At 40.3% G+C, this 21,407-nt stretch overlaps 1 protein-coding gene across 3 annotated transcripts in view; it reads left to right on the top strand.

Moving 5' to 3' along the window:
- The window catches only part of pdcd4a (programmed cell death 4a), a 39,713-nt gene extending 19,469 nt beyond the window's left edge, over positions 1-20,244 (top strand). The window contains exons 5-11 of one of the 3 annotated variants that reach the window (XM_058386635.1): positions 1,387-1,611; positions 1,773-1,870; positions 2,005-2,119; positions 9,517-9,624; positions 10,901-11,011; positions 18,909-19,048; positions 19,863-20,244. In XM_058386635.1, coding sequence (XP_058242618.1) covers positions 1,387-1,611; positions 1,773-1,870; positions 2,005-2,119; positions 9,517-9,624; positions 10,901-11,011; positions 18,909-19,048; positions 19,863-19,914 — 849 coding nt within the window. In that variant the 3' untranslated portion in view covers positions 19,915-20,244. Of the gene's footprint in view, positions 1-1,386; positions 1,612-1,772; positions 1,871-2,004; positions 2,120-9,516; positions 9,625-10,900; positions 11,012-18,908; positions 19,049-19,859 lie in introns of all 3 variants that reach the window. The other 2 variants (XM_058386634.1, XM_058386636.1) reach the window with 2 other exon arrangements.
- Positions 20,245-21,407: the final 1,163 nt, after the last annotated feature.

The following is a 21,407-nucleotide window of genomic DNA, read 5'->3' as shown; positions in this document are numbered from 1 at the left end:
ACAGATTTGTAGTATTGCTCCGTTTCGTTGCAATAATCATCTTGCAAATTACCTTGCTCTGTGACACATACTCTCTCCTGAATCCAAAAGACTGATTGAATTTCTCTTTGGCACCAAATTATTTTTATTCTGACCTGTGTCCATAGTTTGTTCTTTCCTCCCGTTTACCTATTCTGTTCTCCCGCTCATCTTCGTCTTAATTTACGTGGTGCGCTGAGTGAGCTCTGATTGGTTAACATCTTATACATGCGCACAAGAACATTGCAGTATTCTAAATCCTTAGGCGGTTTAGAAATCGCATGTGCTCAAATCGCGATTGTTTTGCAATGAATTGCACAGCCCTAGCATGCAGTATAGGCATAAAGGGCAACAAAGGCTTATTAGACCATCTAGTGCTGTATAAGCCTATGGGGCATGTAGTGCAGCTGTATTGGGGCATTAGTGAACTATTTTTTGAGAAGTCTGATGGCTTGATGGCACAGTTTGGTTGTGAGGGCCTGAATGCTTTGTTTATTATTTACCTTTTCCCGGACTGCAGGAGGGAGAAAGGTGTGTGGGGGGATATGTGGGGTCACCCACAGTGCTTTTGGCTTTGTAGATCCAGTGTATATTGTAATTGTCAATGTTGGTTGTAAGAGAGACTCTGATAATCTTCTTAGCTGTCCTCAATATCCACTACGGGTCTTGCAGTCTGCAATTCCCAATCCAGGCAGTAATTTAGCCGATCAGGATGCTCTCAATGTTCCCCTGATAAAACATGGTCAGGATGGGGGGTGGGATATGGGCTTTCCTCAGCCTTCACAGAAAGTAGAGATGGTGATAGGCTTTCTTGCTGATGGAGTTGGTGTTGAGGGACCAGATGAGGTTATCTGCCAGGTGAACACCAAGGAATTCACCTTGAACCACATAGAACTAAGAGCTAAAAAGTAAAAATGAATCTATTAACATAAAGTGCATGTGTACAACCTTGTGCAAACAGTGCAATACAAAAAACAAATGCAAACGTAGTGCAAACAGACAACACAATACAAGGCAGATGCATAAAGATAGCATAGAACAGTAAACAGTCTGTTTGGTGTGCAAAACACTTGCAGCAGCATTTAAACAAGTAAAAATGTAATGTGCAAAAATTACAGACTGAGTACAAAAACGTATAGGGTTGTGTGTATGCTCGTGTCGGTCCAGTCCCAGAGTGTTGAGAATTCTGATGGCTTGAGGGTAGAAACTGTTACACAGTCTGGGTGTGACGTTCAAGCTCTGGATTGCTGCGCAGACATGAGTCAGCAAAGTAAACAGTGCAGTGCAGGCGCTCATGGTATATAGTTCAGTGTAGAATTATGGGGCATGTAGTGCAGGCATATTCAGAATGCGAAGTCTGTGTGTTAGATGCTCCTGAAGGACCTGAACCTGGGACCCCGCCAGTGTATGTTCCCATCTCTGGCTGTGTGTGTGTCTCTGGAATGTAAAGCCAGTCAGCGTGAGCTAACATCTCGCCTGCTGTCTGACCTCATCGCAAAACAAGTCCTTAATGAGGGTGACATGACGACTGCCTTCAACCACACACTTGCCCAGCTACCTGAGCTTATCTTGGATACACCTGAGGCTCCACAGGTAACACCCACCCTCATGCATCTACCTTATTATTCCCCTGTAGGGATAGAGCTAGGATTTTATATAAAGGCATGTGTACATGTTCTACTATAGGTTATGGGGTATACTATAGATGTATGAGTGCACTCTCTTACACCCAACCCCCAACACCCCCCTTTCAGATGCTGGGTCAATTTATCGCTCGAGCCATCGCTGACCATGCCCTTCCCATGGACTTTCTGGACCAGTACAAAGGAAAAGTGGACTGTGAACATGCTCGGTATGCGTCTGTATTTCTGTGCAGAGGACTGGTGCACTATGTAATATCTATACATATGCATTAAAGGATGGAGAATAGGCTACATCAGGGGAAACACTGATGTATTTTTTAAGTTTGTGTTGTATGTGTTTCAGGGCTGCTTTGGACCGAGCATCAGTCTTGCTGTCCATGAAGAGAGAAATTGTGCGATTGGATAATGTGTGGGGAGTTGGTGGTGGCCAGAGACCTGTCAAACTCCTTATCAAAGAGGTATGAGGGGTGGGGCTACAAGTCTATTGTAATTATGCTGGTGTTTGCAAGCCAACATACTGTCCCGTTTTTTTTTTTTTTTTTATTTTTAAACATAGTGCTTGCATGGCAAAGCAATTCAGTTGATTAAAAATCAGTGGGTTCAAATCAGTTGTTGTTCAACAGAAGCAATAAAAACAAACTAATGAAACTGGCTTGGACAAAAATGATGGTATCCCTAGAAAAGACATAACTTGACCATAGGGACTTGGTCAAATTAAACTAATGTGTGTCCTGTAATTAGCTTCACAGATGTGTTCAAACTTGTAATCAATAATCAGTATGCCTATTTAATGAGTGAAAAGTAGTCACTGTATCGTTTGGTATTGTGGTATAAACCACACTGAACATTGACCACAGAAAGCTAAGGAGAGAGTTGTCTCAGGAGACTAGAAGGCAAATTATAGACAAGCATGTCAAGGCTATAAGACCATCTCCAAGCAGCTTGATGTTCCTGTGACTACAGTTGCACATATTATTTAGAAGCTTTGGACAATGGGATCAGAGATTGACTAAGTGCGCTCTGAGAAGCTTGATGTGGATGATGATGAGCGGGCTGTCACTGAATTGCTATCCAAGGAGGAACAATCAATGGCATTTGAGGAGCTGCTGGAGGTAGGAACATGTGATTTTTAAGCTCAGTTTGCATTGGCCAATTGAGCAGGCTAGCATCTGCTCCAAACCTGATGCCCCAACATCAGGTCACATACTACCTCCACTTACAAAGTTCCCTTTTTTCCCGATCTCCACAATGATGTGTCTAGGTTGTGGAAAAGCCTGTACACTGCTCACCCGATTACCCCAACCTCCTCTGGCCCGTGCTACTGTCAAAGCCATGTAGTGGTAGCTTAGTGGTTAAGGCATTGGACTACTGAATCAAAGGCTCACCGAGCTACCACTGCTGGGCCCCTGAGCAAGGCCTTAGTTGCTCAGCTGTATAAAATGATTTAAAATGTAAGCACATCTGCCAAATGTAATGCAGAGCTCAGCTCTTATGGCAGCAGAACTCCACCAAACCACAGACCTTGCCCCTCCATGCCCCAAAGCAGGCGGCCCACAGCTTTTACGTGGCTACACTAGTTGTCATGAAGAGGCATCTGTGGCTTAACCTTACAGGGATAAAAGACAAGGATAAAGCCTTCCTCCTGGATTACCTGATATTGCCCCAGGGCTTATTAGGCGATAGACCGTTGTCTACAGGTATCAGGTATCATAAAAATATAGAATAAAAATGACAAAATGTAAAATTAAATGAATATTTATCCCTATTGAGCAAGCCTTGAATAACATGAGGAATAAACTTTGAGAAGAACCAGGCTTAGAAGGTAACCCATCCTTTTTTGAGGGACACTGGACAGTAAATAATGTAAATGTAAATCATGTTCTATCTACAACTGCTTATAGTCAAGTGAAATTGATTGTGCAACCAATCCTGAGCAACTTCTAGATCACCATAATTTCTGAGTTCATTATAGGCTTAACACTAATTCCTCCCTGACAAAGTCTTCAAATGTTCACTGATGAAGACCCGAGGGCAAAACTGACCGCCACAATGGCAGTTCAAAGATGGTGTCATATTCTCCAAGTGTTTCTACCCACAACGGTTCCATGGGTTTTATAGGCTGTCCACACAGAGCCATCCTCAGCAGCTATGTGCACCAGTATTGAGACTCCAACCAGAGGTAGGCCATCAGGATAGATTATGAATGTCAGAGAGTGTGTAGCTCAACAGATGGAGGGAGAGATGAGGTATGCTTATGATCATGTAACAGTTGTATATTGTGTGCATGTAGGAAATCAAACAAGACTAGTTATGACTTAGGACATAAAGCGTCCAACCACACCACAGTCAAGCAAACTTGAGTTAAGATGGGGGTTAAACATCAGCATCCGAACATGCCAGTTCACAAATCACTCTGACAAAATCCTCCAGATTTGCTCTTTTACTTAAACTATGTATAAAATGCTTGACAGGATAAATGTATTTTCAGGCCTGGAAAATGAGACTCTTAAGTTTGATTATATCCTTTGGTCAAAGTAGCTGGGGCAGATTATTACAAAAATAAATAAAAATTTTAAATTATTTTTTGCTACTTATGGGCCTAGAATAAACACTTCCTACTGGTCAGAATTTAGTAAGCATCCACTGTCAAATGTCCTTTACACATTCTTTAATCTTATTAAGCTGGTGTCTCTCATCTAGCTTTGCTGAAAGATATAACTAGGTGTCATTAACATAACAGTGGAAGCTAATACCATGTTTACGAATAATTGCACCAAGGCATAGCATATATAAGGAGAAAAGCAGTGAGCCTAAAACAGAACCTTATGGAAAACTGAACCTTTATTATACATAGAGTGAAATCAACATATTCTCGAAAAATAGAAGAGAAAGTACTGCATATTCCAGCGGCCATATTTTCAGTTCCGACAGATGTGTTTTTACTTTTTTTGTGGAAGTAGTAAAAGACAATCCAGTCTGCACGAAATCCAAATGAGCCTCAATGATACTCAAAATGAGGGAAATTCACTCCTCTATGAGGTAACACTCTTATTTGAATGCACTGATTACAATGTAGATGTCAAGAGAGCCTTCTCAGCTACTTGGCAGAATTGGACAAATGATCTGAAAGCAGCTGGTTTAAAAAAAAAATAGTACTGAAAAATGCATATCAATATCGCATCTGCTTATAGATGCCTTGGTTCCATTGGCAATGCTCACAGCTTTTTCAGATGGAAAATATTGACGCGACCTTATTAAAATTTAAAACCAGTTACTGAACTAGAAAGAGTGAAGGCCATGGAAACTTCATACCTCACACAGATAAATAAAGATGTCCATTTCGAACATAGACTTTTCAAGGAAAAACCATGACATCATCAAAACTCCACGCCTTCAAACTTGAAGGAATAGTTGTTGCCTCATTACCAATATAAAAAATCATTTGTGACCCATCACACTTCTCTGTCTGGCAATCCAATGAATGAGTCTGGGTTTGGTGGTTGCCAGGAGAATGGTACTTGCCTGACTGCATTGTGCCAAGTGTAGAGTTTGGTGGAGGGTAGATTATGGTGTGGGGTTGTTTTTCAGGGTTTGGGCTCAGACCCCTAGTTCAAGCGAAAAAAACTCCTAATGCTTCAGATTACCAAGACATTTTGGACAATTTCATTCTCCCAAATTTGTGGGAACATTTTGGGGTTGACACCTTCCTGTTCCAACATGACTGTGCACCAGCGCACAAAGCAAGGTCCATAAAGACATGGATGAGCAAGTTTGGTGTGGAGGAATTTGATTGGCCTCAACCCAGTAGAACACCTTTAGGATTAATTAGAGCGGAGACTGCGAGCCAGGCCTTCTCACCCAACATCAGTGACTGACTGCAAAAATGCGCTTCTAGAGGAATGGTCAAAAATTCCCATAAACACACTCCTAAACTTTGTGGAAAGCCTTCCCAGAAGAGGTGAAGCTCTTATAACTGCAAAGAGTCGGCCAAACTCCATGTTAAAGCCTAGATAATCATCCTCATAGTTCTGTGCAAGAGTTTTACTCAGTTGTGAAAAAATGCTATAAAATAAGAATGCTTTAAAAAAAAATAGACATGATAATAGTTTATTGTTATCAATTACTTTTCAATTTTTTTAACAAAATGGAAAGTAAATGAACAGAAGAGAATCACCCTTTGCCTGCAAAACAGCATGAATTCTTCTAGGTAGACTTGCACACAGTTTTTAATCCCTCTCTATCTGTTGAGCTATATGTGCCACTCCTGAGCTCCCAGTGTTCTGAGCTCCCAGTTTTCTGAGTTTCCAGTGTGACAGCTTCTTCTTTCCAGGCCTTCCTAATCCATCCAGATGCTCTACCCATCGTTGGAGTCTTGTCGCTTATTGGTGCACACTCCTGATGGGGATAAATCTGCATGGACAGCCCGTGACCCAGAGTACCGCAGTGGATAAAACCACTATGTAACCATCTTTGAACTGCCGTTGCATCATTCAGCTTTCTACAGGAAGGAATTAGTGCTAAGTCTATAATGAACTCAGAAATTACACTGATGTTTTAGTTCCTCAGAAGCTCTTGGTTGCACAACTCCTTGTGACTATAAACTCTTGAAGAGGACATTAAAAGGACATTATTTACATTTACATAATTTACTGTCCAGTGTCACCCAAATGAGGATGGGTTTCTTCCTCATATCATCTTCTTCTTTCCGCTTTTCCCTTCAGGGGTCACCAAAGTGAATCATCTCTCTCCACCTATCCCTATCTACTGCATCCTCAACACTTGCACCCACTAGCATCATATCCTCATTTATTACATCCATATTCCTCCTCTTTGGCCTTCCTCGTTGCCTCCTACTTGGCAACTCTATGTCCAACATTCTCCTACAAATATACTCACTCTCCCTCTTCTGAACATGTCCATCTTAATCTGTCCTCCCTAACTTTGTGCCCAAACATCCAACATGAGCTGTCCCTCTGATGTACTCATTCCTAATCCTGTCCAACCGTGTCACTCCCAAAGAGAACCTCAACATCTTCAGCTCTGCTCCCTCCAGCTCTGACTCCTGTCTCTGTCTCAGTGATACTGTCTCCAAACCATACAGCATGGCCGGTCTCACCACCATCCTTGTACACCTTCCCCTTGATTCTCGCTGATATTTTTCTATCTCACAGAACTCCGGACACCTTTCTCCACCCATTCCAACCTGCCTGCACTCGCTTCTTTACCTCTTTCGCACATTCTCCATTACTCTGGACTGTTGACCCCAAGAATTTAAACTCCTGTACCTTCTTCACCTCTTCACCCTGTAATCTTACTGTTCCACTTCCCTCCCTGTCATTCACACACATGTACTCAGTCTTAGTACGACTGACTTTCATTCCTCTTCTCTCCAGCGCAAACCTCCACCTCTCCAGGTTTTCCTCCACCTGCTCCCTGCTCTCACTACAGATCACAATGTCATCTGCAAACATCATTGTCCAAGGAGACTCCTGTCTGACCTCCTCTGACAACTGGTCCATCACCATAGAAAACAAGAAGGGCCAGTACCACAGCTCTTCTCTTGGCACCCTGTCATACGCTTTCTCCAAGTTTACACACAGTGCAGCTCTCTCTGACCATCCCTATGCTTCTGCATCAAAATTCTCAGAGCAAAAATTGCATCTGTTGTGCTCTTTCTGCGCATGAAGCCATACTGCTGCTCACAAATTTTACAGTTCCTTCCTCAACCTAGCTTCCACTACTCTTTCCCATAACTTCATTGTATGGCTCATCAACTTTATCCCCCTATAGTTGCTGCAACTTTGCACATCACCCTTATTCTTAAAGATCAGCACTAATACACTTCTTCTCCATTCCTCAGGCATCTTCTCACTCTCTAAAACCCTATTAATCAAACTAGTTAAGAATTCCACTGCCGCCTCTCCTAGACACTTCCAGACCTCCACCAGGATGTTACAACTGCCTTTCCACTTTTCATCCTCTTCAAAGCCTTCCTGACTTCATCCTTTCTAATCTTATCTACTTCCTGTTCCACAGAGTTCACCCCTTCTACTCTTTTTTTCCCTCTCATTTTCCTCATTCATCAGCTCTTCAAAGTACTCCTTCCATCTCCTCTGTACACTCTCCTCACTTGTGAGCACCTTTCCATCTCTATCCTTAATAACTTGCTGCACATCCTTCCCATCTCCATCCCTCTGCCTAGCTAACCTGTACAAGTGCTTCTCTCCTTATTTAGCATCTAACCTAGTGTACAACTCATCATATGTCTTCTGCTTGGCCTTAGACACCTCCCTCTTCACTCTGTGCTGTAACTCCTTGTATTCCTGTCTATTCTCTTCAGTCCTGTCCATCTCCCACTTCTTCTTGGCTAACCTCTTCCTCTGAATACTATCCTGAACTTCCTCATTCCACCACCAAGTCCCCTTAAAGAGTTCTTTCCTCCTTCCAGATGACACACCCAGCACCTTTCTTCCTGTCTCCCTGATCACTTCTGCTGTAGTTTCCCAGTCATCTGGCAGCACTACCTGACCACCCAGAGCCTGCCTCAACTTCTGTCTAAATTCCTCACAACATTCCTCCTTTTTCGGCTTCCACCACTTGGTTTTCTTCTCCATCTCTATCTTTGACCTCTTCTACTTACAGACCATCAGATTCATCCTATACACCACCATCCTATGCTGTCTGGCTACACTCTCTCCCACTACCACTTTACAGTCACTAATCTCTTTCAGATTGCCTCTTCTACATAGGATGTAGTCTACCTGTGTGCTCCTACCTCCACTCTTGTAAGTCACTCTATGCTCCTCCCTCTTCTGAAAATAAGTGTTAACCACAGCCATTTCCATCCTCCTAGCAAAGTCCACTACCATCTGCCCTTCAAGGTTCCTTTCCTTAACTCCAAACTTGCCCATCACCTCCTCATCACCTGTGTTCCCCTCACCAACATGTCCATTAAAATCTGCTCCTATCACCACTCTCTCCCCCGTGGGAATACTCTCTATCACCTCATCTAATTCTCTCCAGAATCTCTCTTTCTCCTCTAACTCACAACCTACCTGTGGGGCATAACCACTAACAACATTCAACATTACCCCTTCAACCTCTAACTTCAGACTCATCACCCTGTCTGACACTCTCATCACCTCCAGAACATTCCTCACAAACTCCTCCTTCAGGACCACACCTACCCCATTTCTCTTACTATCCACACCATAATAAAACAGCTTGAATCCTGCTCCTATACTACGAGCCTTGCTCCCCTTCCACCTGGTCTCCTGTACACACAGTATATCCACCTTCCTTCTCTCCATCATATCAGCCAGCTCTCTACCTTTCCCTGTCATAGTACTAACATTCAGTGTTACTATTCTCTGTCCATTGTTAAAAGTGCTATACAAATTAATTGAATTTATTTGAAAAACTGTGAAAAATGTGAAAAACACAAACCATTTTTCACTCAAGTCTTCATGAGTGATCAGTTGATCACTCTTCTACAAGAGGTCATATTTATACATCTGTAAAGCAGCTCTATTTTGTAAAGCTGTATATATTATGCTAGTTTATGTCTGACACCTCCTTGTCCACCAGGTACCTTAAGCAGATGTATATAACTGTACCTGAGTGGATTACCTTAATTTAATGCTGTGTACTTCTTTAGTTTAAACCAAAGGCATAGAGAAGTCACCATATTCCTTGAACTCTATTATTTTATGGTCTACCTAGATGCCGATTATTATCTATGGTATCAAAAGCCTTTATACAAAGTGTGCTGGATTGCCTGCACACTCATGCTGTTCTTTCTCCATTTCTTATAGAAATTTATTACTTGGGCATTATTGTGTTTGTCTGTGTGTAGATGAATCTGCTTTTGAAGGAATACCTGGTGTCAGGTGAGCTATTGGAAGCAGATCATTGTCTGCGTGACCTTGAGGTTCCACACTTCCACCATGAACTGGTCTATGAGGTATGCACACACATCAAATTGTCATGAATATAGAATCATATTAAATCAAATTCAAATTTTATTTGTCACATACAGAATTGTACACAGTGAAATGCTTACATGACTCTTTTGACCCTTGAAAAGAAATAAGGACAGAAAAAAGAAAAGGATAAAATACAAAATATAAAAACTAAATTTTTTTAGGTAAAATAAAATATAAATCAAATAAGGTAAGGTATAATATGTATATAGAATATGTATAAAAAAATGTAAACAACTGTAATAAATAACAAAACTATATAAAGTGTGTTAAATGTGCAATAAATCTGCAGTGTGCAGGCAGCAGAAGTATGGGGTGGTCATGGAGTGAAATGAGATGAGCAGCAGTGTTATTGTCCATCTTTAAAGTGCAGGTGTCCTCAAGTCCTCTTTATGTGTAAAAGGAGCAGAATGTGCAACATATATGTTTTATGTTTGTATTAATAAAATGTTTTATTACTATAAGAGTTATTTGGTAAAATCTGTTGACAAAGTCTAAGCCTTTATAGACCTCTTGAACAGTCTGAACCAGACTGAAGTCCTGGTGGAGTGTGATATATACAGCTCTGGAAAAAAATTAAGAGACCACTTGATATTTTTCTTAAATCAGCATCTTTTAATGCATGACAGCTATTCCATTCCAGTGTCTGTTGAATTCCAATACAGGCATACCTCATTCTGCTTGATGAAGTACTGATTAGGTGATCACCTGAATCAAATCAAGCATGGTTTGAAACTGGCTCCTAAAAGCAGGGCTGCAGTCATGCAAAGCTAGAAGAATGCCCTTCATCAATGAGAAGAAAAGAAGAGCCAGTCTGAGGTTTGCAAAATACCATAAAAATTGGACAGTAGAGGACTGGAGTATGGTCATCATCTCTGATGAGTCCAGTTTTCAGCTTTGCCCATCCCCTGGTCATATAAAGGTTAGACAGAGACTTTGACACCCACTGTCAAATTTGGTGGAGGTTGAGTTATAATCTGGGGGTGCTTCAGCAAGCTTGAAGTCGGGTACAGTCATCTTTGTGAAGGGTGCATGAATCAAGCCATGTACTAGGTTGTCCTGTAAGAAAACTTACTTCTGAGCTGACAATTGGGTTATTCCACCAAATATAGATTTGAAGACTTTACCTGAGAATATGAATCTGTGAACCATTCACATGACTCGCTGGGTGCCATGTCAGTACACACCTGAAATAATATTTAATAATATTTTCCTAATACTGTAAAAAAAAAAATTGCATTTTTGTTGTGTGTGTAGGCGGTATTGATGGTGTTGGAATCTAATGGAGATGCTGTGATTCAGTCAATGGTGAAGCTGTTGCAGTCATTTTGGGAGTCTGGACTCATCACACTGGACCAGATGAACCGGGTAAAATTAAATTTATATTGCAATTTAAATTTTATTGGTGACTTGCACAACTATACATAATGCAACATGCTGTGAAATGCTTTTCTTCAACTGTTTGTTTATTTGATTTTAAAAATAGAGAAAAAAAGAATAGTATAAATAATTATACAAGAGAATAAAATATAGAATTTTAAAATTAAGACATAACTTTATAGGTAGGCAACAGAAAATGTATTGTAAATGAACAGATCAGTGGCAGCACAATATGACTATTATGAATAAAGTGCAGATGGGTTCAACTGTGTGCAGTCTCCCAGTTGAGGTAGTGGGTGTTGTGCAGACAGGTCCAGAAAGTTCTATGTCTTGTATGTGGTTGACTGCTTGAATGGCCTGCAGGAAGGAGTTCCTCCTCGTTCTCTCTGTGTTGGCCTGCTTCCTTGACCATAACAGAGGTATGAGCACAGCTTTCTGTAGATACACTGCAGCTCAAGTAGCTCAGTGCAGAGGGTGTGCTTGGCTGATCGCACCACCCTCTGAAGAGCTCTCTCCTGCTCGGTCCTGTTCCCAAAACAGGCTGTGATACCTTTCGTTTGGATACTCTCAGTGGTGCAGGTGTAAAAGTTTTTAATTTTCTAAGATGGTAAAGATGCTGGTGGGTTCCTCACTAAGGTGTTAATGTGCCAGCACCATGACAGGTCCTGCTTGATGTGAACAACAAAGTTTCGGAACTCTGTAGTCTGCCTGTCAAAAAGCTGGAGATCCACTGTCACAAGGAAACATGATGCACATGATGAAATTGAAAGGCCATGCAGAGTTACTATGTACTCAGAAATCTTACTTTTAGCTGTATGGTGTCCTATTACCAGTACTAGTTAGATTTAAGTATTAGAACCTTTCTAAGAATTCAGGGTTTCAGGTCCTTTCCACATATATTAAGCTGGTGTCTGTCATCTGGTGTTCTTGAAACCTCCATGATGAGCCTCTCGAAGCACTTTATCATATGGATGATACGCAAACTGCAAGGAGTCCAATGAGGGAGGTAGCTGTGTCTTGATGTGCCTCATGATGAGCCTCTCGAAGCATTTGATAACGATTGGTTTGAGTGCGATGGGACAATATTCACTGATGCAGGAAACCGTAGACTTCTTTGGCACGGGGACGGTGATCGTTGTCTTGAGGCACGAAGGAACAACGGCGCTGCTCAGGGAAATGTTGAAGATGTCAGAGAAGACATCCGCTAGCTGTTCTGCACACTCCCTGAGCATTCTGCCAGGAATGATGTCTGGCATCCAACAACTTCAGTCAGTATACCTAAGTGAAAATGCTAGAGTGGCTAGGTCACAGCATCCAAATGATCCCAGTTCGCCAAACACTCTATGCCCATGAACCCTCCAGATCTGCTCCTTTACCTAAAAAACTATTCATAAAAAGCTTGATTAAATGTGTTTTGAGCTTGGACTTGAGCACTGAGACTGTGTCTGAAGGCTGTTTCATAACTGTGGGGCTTTGTCCCCCTGCCCCCTGCTGTAGCTTTTACTTCTTGATGTACTACCAAATGGCATGTACCTTTTGATTGAAGTAGGCATGGTGGATCATAAAAAAACAAAAAGATTGCTCGGGTACTGTGGCAAGAGACCATTTAGTGCTTTATAGGTCAGTAACAGTATTTCATAATCAAAGCAAAATTTGACTAGAAGCTAATGTAGTGTGGATAAGAGAAGTGATGTGTTCATATCTTCTGGTTTTAATTAGTACTCTAGCTGTTGTGTTCTGGACTAATCAAAGCTTGTTTATGCTCCTACTGGAACATCCAGACAGTATGGAATTATAATTATCCAACCTAAAGGGGAACAAAAGCATGAACTAGTATTTCGGCATCATGAGGTGACCTCATACTAATTTTGAGATAAAAGAAGGCTACCCTAGTGATATTATCTACATGAGCTTAAAACGAAAGACCAGAGCCAATAATCACACCATGATCTTTTACTGCTGAACATGATGAAAGAGAAAGACCATCCAGAATTCCTCTGTAATCAGAAAGTTTACTTCTGGTTGCATGTGATCCCAGTACAAGCACCTCTGTCTGTCAAAGTTAAGCAGGAGGATGTTATTGACCATCCGCTGTCTAATGTCCTTTACACATTCTTCAATTTTAATAAGTTGGTGTCTCTCATCTGACTAAGCTGAAACATAGCTGTGTGTCATAAGCAAAAAAGTGGGAACTAATGCCATTTTTACAAATAACTGCACCAAGGGGTAACATATATGAGGAGAAAAGCAGTGGGCCTAAGACAGAACCTTGTGTAACACTGAACATAACCTTAGTATGCTTAAAGAAATCACCATTTAGATCCACAAACTAATAATGATAATTCAAATAAGACCTGAGCCAGAAGAGGGCTGTTCGTTTAACACTAACAACATGTTCTAGCCTATCAAGTTGAAAATTGGTCACTGGTGTCAAAAGCTGCACTAAGATAAAATAAAAAAAAAAACACTGCTCAGAGGCCATTAACAGGTCATTTACCACTTTAACAAGTGCTGTCTCTGTTCTATGATGTGGCCTAAATCGCAACTGGTACATTTCATCATGATGATATAATAAACTATGATTCTGGGAGACTATTGGCAAATCTCCCCGGAGTAGCAGATGCAAATGTACGTTTAACTCAGTGACATGGCATGTATAGCTATGCATATACACTACCAGTCAAAAGTTTGGACACACCTTTTAATTCAGTGTTTTTTGTTTAGGGATTTATTTTCTACATTCTAGAACAAAACTATGAAATAACACACATGGACTTCAGTAATCCATATGTAATGACAACACAACAGTCAGTTGTTATTTTAGGACACGAAGGTCAGGTGTTCTGGAATAGTTCTTGCAAGAACAGTATTGTCAAGTGCATTTGCAAAACCCATCAAGCCCCATGATGAAACTGGCTCACATGAAGACCATCCCAGTAAAGCAAGACCAAAACTGACCTCTGCTGCAGAGGAGAAGTTCATTTAGAGTCACCAGCCTCAGAAATCACCAATTAACAGCACCTCAGATTAGAGGCGTTATGAAGGCTTTACAGAGCATCAGTAGCAGACATATCTCAATATCAACTGTTCAAAGGACATTATTGTGGATTTCGGCCGCCTTCAGCATTGTGTTACAATGTAGAAAGAAATAAACATCAGGAAAGACCATGGGATTAGAAGGAGTGTCCAAACTTTTGACTGGTAGTGTATAGTGTCTAAGGCACATTTTAGATTAAACAAGATAATGGTCTGAGATAGCTTCAGACTGTGGAAGCATGTCTACGTTTTCTATATTTAATCAGAAAGTTAAGATGAGATCAAGAGTGTAACCTCCATTATGAGGTTACACTCTAAGATCTAAGATGGACACAATTGCTTTTTTCAGAGTGTCTTCTGACTTATCAAATGGACATAAAAGTCTCCCAAAATGTTTATTAGGCATGAATATTTAAGATACAAGGTTTGAAATTAAATCTGCAATTTCACAGAGAAATTCCTAATATGGCACTGGAGGTCTGTTAATAACAATTAGTGGAATCATCTTGGTAGACTTTTTATGGCTACATAGGTTAGTATAAAGAACTTCAAAAATGTTGAACTTGTCTGGCTTTTTGTGTGGTGCCTATCTTATCATAAATAATTGTGACACCTCCTTCCCTGCCTGTTAGGCGTAGCTGATGTATACAACTATAACCAGACGTCATTTAATGCTACCTATTTGTTTGGTTTAATCCATGTTTTAGTTAAACATAGAACACTAAACTCCTGACCACATTAACAGTAAGTGCTTTAGATGCAAGAGATTTAACGGTGCTGGCTGTGAATTCTCCATGATCTAGTGTTTTGATAATCAGGTTACTTAAACAAATTATTTGAATATTTCTACATTTTTATTTAGCTCCAGGAACAAACACAGTCTATATTGTAAATCCTGCATGAAGACTTATTGCAGCTATTGTTGTTGTTACCTATTGCAGTAACAGACAGTCAAATTAACTTGCCTGACTGCTCCATGGCCCTGGCTCTAGTTAACCTTCCAACAGTATTAAATAAGAATTTTTTTTTTTATTAATTTTGTTATTATCTGTTGGAGTGATGTTGATCTACCAGTACTGTAGTGCTAGTAGGGCATCTACTATGAAAAGTTACACAAAGTTTTACATGGCTGCCAGTTTAATATTAGACTAATATAACATTTTATGAGATGGGAAATAAAGTCAGCTTTTTTTTAAAAATATGTTTAAAAAGCTGAATACTCTCAATTGACTCACAAAAAATAAGCACTCTTCTGTTTTTACTAGAATCCTAATATTTGACTTTTGGTAAGTTTAGGGTGTCCATATTGTGCAATTTTAGCTAAAATTCTATGTAGGTGTACTTCCACTGCAACTCCAACCCCAGACGCATGTGGAAAGGCATCCAGACCATCACTGACCACAAACCTACAATACAGTCTCTAACTACAAGCAATGCCTTCCTCCCACACGAGCTCAACCACTTTGCTTGCTTTTGACCAAGGCGTCATACACACCAGGAATGATGACTCCTCTACAGCTGATCCTCCAATATCACTCTCCACAACAGAGGTACACTTAGCACTGAGCAGAGTAAATCAAGTCTTCACTGACATTTTCAACCTGTCACTGGTCCAGGCCACTGTTCCCACATGTCTGAAGACTACAACCATCATACCAGTGCCCAAGCATTCTTCTGCGAAGTGCCTGAACGAATTCCGCCCTGTTGCACTCACCCCTATTGTTATGAAGTGCTTTGAGAAGCTGGTTCTAAGTCACCACATAGCATGTCTCCCACCTACACTGGACCCACACCAGTTCACCTACCACCCAAATAGGTCAACAGAGGACACTATTTCCACTGCTCTTCATCTAGCTTTCACCCACCTGGACAATAACAATACATACATTCGGATGTTGTTCATTGACTTCAGCTCTGCTTTTAATATAGTCATCCCTAGTAAACTGACCACTCAGCTCAGTGACTTGGGTATCTGCACATCCATTTGCAGTTGGATTATGGACTTCTTAACAAATCGACCTCATTCTGTAAGGTTGGGTAATCACTTATCCTCAACCCTCATCCTGAACACTGGCATACCACAAGGCTGTGTGCTGAGTCCACTGCTCTAATCCCTGTTCACCCATGACTGTGTTCTGCGGCATAACTCCAACATCATCAAATACACTACTCACAAAAAGATATTTGGCTTTTGGGTGAAATTTATGGAACATGTAAAAAGTTCACGCTACAGTGATATCATATCATGAAAGTAGGGCATTTAAGTAAAAGCTGCAATGGTGATTTCCTCATCTCAAACAATTTATTGAAACAAAAGCCAACAACAGTGGTGGGTATACCACAACAAAAAATCTCAATAATGTCTCAATAAAATGTCTCAAAAATTTGTCAAAAAAAAAGACAAAAATGTCTCAACAATTTTTCATGTGACCTTGACCATCAATTACAGCTTGACAACGACGTCTCATGCTGTTCACGAGTCGACTTATTGTCTGCTGAGGCATGGCATTCCACTCTTCTTGAAGGGCAGCCCTCAGGTCATTGAGGTTCTGGGGTGCAGGGTTACGAGCATTTCCTAATGATGCGACCTCGATGAGCTGGAGCATTGTCGTCCGTGAAGATGAAATTAGGCCTATGTTGTTCATGCAGGGGCACAATGACTGGATTAATGATGTTATTCAGGTAGTATTGGCTTGTCACTGTACCATTCACAAGATTCTGTATTGAGTGGACACACCTGCCCAGACTAGCACCACCACCACCAAAGGCTCGTCTGGTGATAACGGTGGCTGATGCATATCGCTCTCCTTGACGTCTCCAACATCGTTGGCGGCCATCATTTCTGCTCGACGTGAATCAGCTTTCATCAGAGAACAGCACTGAGGCCCACTGGTCCCTTGTCCAGTGTGGTCAGGTACCCTTGCAGGTCGTCTAGCGCGCAGACCATGCTGATGTAAACGGTTTCGAATGGTCTGACGTGACACTTGGGTTCCTCTCACCTCCCTTAAATGTGCCTGGAGTTGAGTGACATTCATCATCCAATTCCACAGGGCACTTTTCACAATGAAGCGGTCATCAACGTGGGATGTGGCCAAAGGACGTCCACTTCTATGCCTTTCTGTGACTCTTCCAGTCTCTCTGTATCTCTGTCCCAACCTGCTGATGACACTGTGACACTCTAAGCTCAGTGGCCACTTCCCTCTGAGAACATCCTGTTTGAAGCCTCACAATGGTGAGGTTCTGTTGATCAATTGTTAGGTGTGGTCTTGGTCTCATGATGTCAAAATGTGAACAGCATGATGAAGAGGACTGTTTAAATACTAATTATAATGGAACCAGAAAATTTATTGGTGGATTCATGGATCAAACCCCAGTTGTGAATTTTGCCGTTAAGCACCTTGTTAGAGAACAGCAAGTTCTGCAGAAAGTACTGAAACACTGAACAGTTGGACATGTGCATTCAAAAGTGTAGAGAAGGTCAAATCAAGTTCACCTGGAAAGGTTATAGTGCATTTTAGGTGCATCCTGAAATTTCACCCGAAAGCCGAATATCCTTAGCTTTTTATGAGTAGTGTATGCAGATGATACCACAGTTGTTGGCCGAATCAGCAATAACGATGAATCGGCCTACAGGGAGGAGATCCATAGACTGTCAGCATAGTGTTTCATGAACAACCTCACCCTCAACGCCACAAAGACCAAAGATCTCATCGTGGACTACAAGAAATCTAACAGCAGCAGACACTCCCCTATCTACATCAACGGGTCTGAAGTAGAGCTTATCTCCAGCTTTAAGTTCCTGGGTGTCCACATCTCTGAGTATCTGTCTTGGCATCTGAACACCTCAACTCTGATTCTGAAGGCGGAACAGCGTCTTGACTTCTTAAGAAGACTAAAAAAAGTTCACCTGTCCCCCAAGATCCTGTCCAACTTTTACCACTGCATTTTTGAGAGCATCTTGACGAGCTCCATCACAGTGTGGTATGGCAGCTCCACGGTGTGTGGAAAGAAATTGCTGTAAAGGGTTGTGAAAACTGCCCAATGCATCATCGGCACCCAACTACCTGCCATTGAGTCTCTTCACCACAGTAGATGTCTGTGCAGAACACACAAAATCATCAAGGACTCCTCCCACCTGCGTCAACTGTTCAACCTCCTTCCATCCAGGAGGAGATACAGGTCCATCCGCACCAGAACCAGCAGGTTTAGGGCCAGTTTTTTTCCTTCAACCATAAATCTACTAAACTCTACACTGCACCGCAACTCATGGAACTCATGTCTTACTACCCTTACCACCTTGCAGTTCTGCTCCACCCTGTACATTCTGTTATAATAATTTCTGTGTAATATAATGTACATATTGTCCACTTTATAGATTACACCTAGTTTATCTGTCTCTATATTTATATATATTTATATATACTGTATTTATATATATATACTATCTGTATAAACACTGTATATTATCTTTTCCTGTTGTACATACAGTGTACATAATGCACACATTTTTGCACAATATATAATTATACTTTACACTTTATCTGTAAATACAACTTGTACATACTCCTCTATACACACTCTGACACAGCCTTATTTATTGTTGTACATATTTACATATTTATCTGCACTTGTTCATCTGCACAATTTCTATTATTTGCACTTCTGGTAGATGCTAAACAGCATTTCTTTGCTATGTACCTGTACTTTGCAATATCTATCTATCTATCTATCTATCTGTCTGTCTGTCTGTCTGTCTGTCTGTCTGTCTGTCTGTCTGTCTTTTTTTCTGTTTGGAGAGATTTCCTAAACAACTTTACACTGTAAAATAAGTGTGTGTCTGTGTGTGCAGGGCTTTCAGCGTGTGTATGAGGAGCTTCCGGAGATCAGCCTGGATGTTCCTCATGCGCAGTCCATCTTGGAAACGTTTGTGGATGTTTGTCATCAGCACTCTGTCATCACCAAGCAGCTCAGAGATGCCTGCCCCTCCAGGTATGTCTCATATTTATTGATTTGCAGTTGTGTTTGCCAGAAGCGTATTTTACGGAAAACATCATTAAAATATTGCAACTTGAATATTGCATCTTGATATCATGGGTACACTGTGGTGTAAAGTACTTACAGGTTCATGTGTACTGAGTATAAACTTTCAGACACACACTTCAGGTATGTAGAAGTGAAATGATCATACACAGTGGTTTGTTTCAGTAACATGAACAGGAAACACTATAGTATTGATCAGGGCTGAGTGACCTAAACTGTATGAAGGGAAACCTAGTACCTCAGTTTGTTAGTGCTGACATCTCCAGAGTAGTCTATACAGTGAATACACTATGATTAGATCACTATATAACCCCATAATTTTACATTCCGAGGCAGCTCAATTCCAGGCCAGCAAGGTGAATCCAGTTCTCAGGCAGGTTCCATGGGAAAAGAATGAATGAATGAATGAGTTCTGATGATTAGGAAAAGTACTTCTTTGTAATTTGTAAAGCAGAGCAACACAAACTTTATAGAGATCTTTTATATGTACCTTTTATAGAGTTCCATTATGTAATTGACGACAATTCTGGAAAATGTCCTCCTTGATACATCATGAAGTCTATCTTGGTAAAATTATTGACTAAATATGCATATGTACAATCTGCTCTGTGTTCCTGTTTTTGTGTACATTTTGTACTCATATAGAATTTATGTCCAAAATGATAAAATGCTGGCAAAATGCGGAGGACAAATTTATAACAATTTGTCAAATTGAGCGAGGTTGAGTTGATGCCATGATGTAACAGATTTATTTGTCCAGCAGGGGGAGAAAGCGCTTTGTGAGTGAAGGAGATGGAGGGATTATTAAGATCTGAAGATTAACCGGAGAGAACAAATAAAGAAACACACACACTCTTAAGTTTTAAGTGGTGATGTAAGGATTTGGGTAAGCTTTAATTTGATCAACAAAGTTAATTTGCATGTAAAAATAAGAAGTACTTCAAAGAAATTTAAAGCTATACTTTTCCACTTAGTGTCACATGCTCGTATGTATTTTCTTTCAACTGAAGTTGTTAGTACGTTTTAATCAGGCATGTTACAGCAGGTGTGCGTGTGTGTGTTCAAAATGAAAGCAGCTTGTTCTTGGCATTTAATTCGCACATTGTGTATTAAAACAAAAAATTAATAAAAAAAATTCAATCTCTTGTGTAGATTAATCAGTTGATTCATTAAAACATTGTGTTTGTGGTTGCATTATTTTAATAATTGCGCAGAATAATTAATGGTGCAAAGTTCTTTTATTTTTTTATTTGTGTTTATACATTACCAAAATTTCATCGCTGATCCAAAACTGAGAGAGAGAGGTACTCAGAGAGAGAGACAGATTGTATGTGTTTACCATGCATGTTAACATTACTTAATGCTGCAGAAGAGATATTAAAACACACTTTTCTGCAGAATATTTACACATTTCTAGATATGACTACTTGCACAATACATTTTTATTTAAATAGATTTACATTTACTTAAATTTAGCAATGGACATTGCCACAACACAGCTTTACAGAAATCCAAATATAGCTTTAATTTTAGATCCATAATAAACAAGCCAAAAACAGCGTGCAGTGCGAAAACTCCCCAAGATGTCAAGAAACCTTCAGTGCAGGGGTGTGTTATCTTATCTTAAGGCATGACTGAAGGTTTTCATTTTGCTTAAGGAAGAGCCACACCTGATTCCACTTCTAAAAGTCACTTTTAATAATTTTAAGTGTGAAATAAAATTTTGATTTCATAAATTTTGATTACATTAAAGTTTTCCCTTTAAATCTAATATCCAAGTGCTATTACCCACAGAACAACGCATAAATAAGTACAATATTAGTACAACTAATCAGGATATTAGTGTCGTACTATCCACAGAAACGGCATGGCAGATTATTGACCCTTTCTAATCTGATATATACTACGTGGTTAAAACATTGTCCTTAATTAAAAACAATTATTATTATTGCATTGTTATTACTGCATCTTCACTCGTGCGTTTCCTGCTGCTGCCCCCTGCTGGACATTCTGAAAAACAACATGAATCAAGTGAGAAACACATACTTAGAATGTTGTACTGTATGCTGTAGACTTGATGTTAATATTTCTGAATATAAATTATCTTTCTTCCTTTATATACCTGAACTTGTGGCATTTTCACTCCATTTGGTTCTGCTGGCAGAAAAGCTAAAAGTGGGACCATCTACAAAATTTAATCAGTAAAGATGATGACTATAAAACATCAATGTTTTTTAATGGTATACAATACAGTAAATTGCTTACTGGCGGACTGACCTGTACCTGAGGATTAGGAGCTCCAGCCTCC

Source organism: Hemibagrus wyckioides, linkage group LG03, assembly GCF_019097595.1.
Source record: "Hemibagrus wyckioides isolate EC202008001 linkage group LG03, SWU_Hwy_1.0, whole genome shotgun sequence".
In the NCBI taxonomy this organism is placed as follows: Eukaryota; Metazoa; Chordata; class Actinopteri; order Siluriformes; family Bagridae; genus Hemibagrus; species Hemibagrus wyckioides.
The sequence above is the reverse complement of the archived record's forward strand: the minus strand, read 5'-3'. Positions and strand labels throughout refer to the sequence as shown.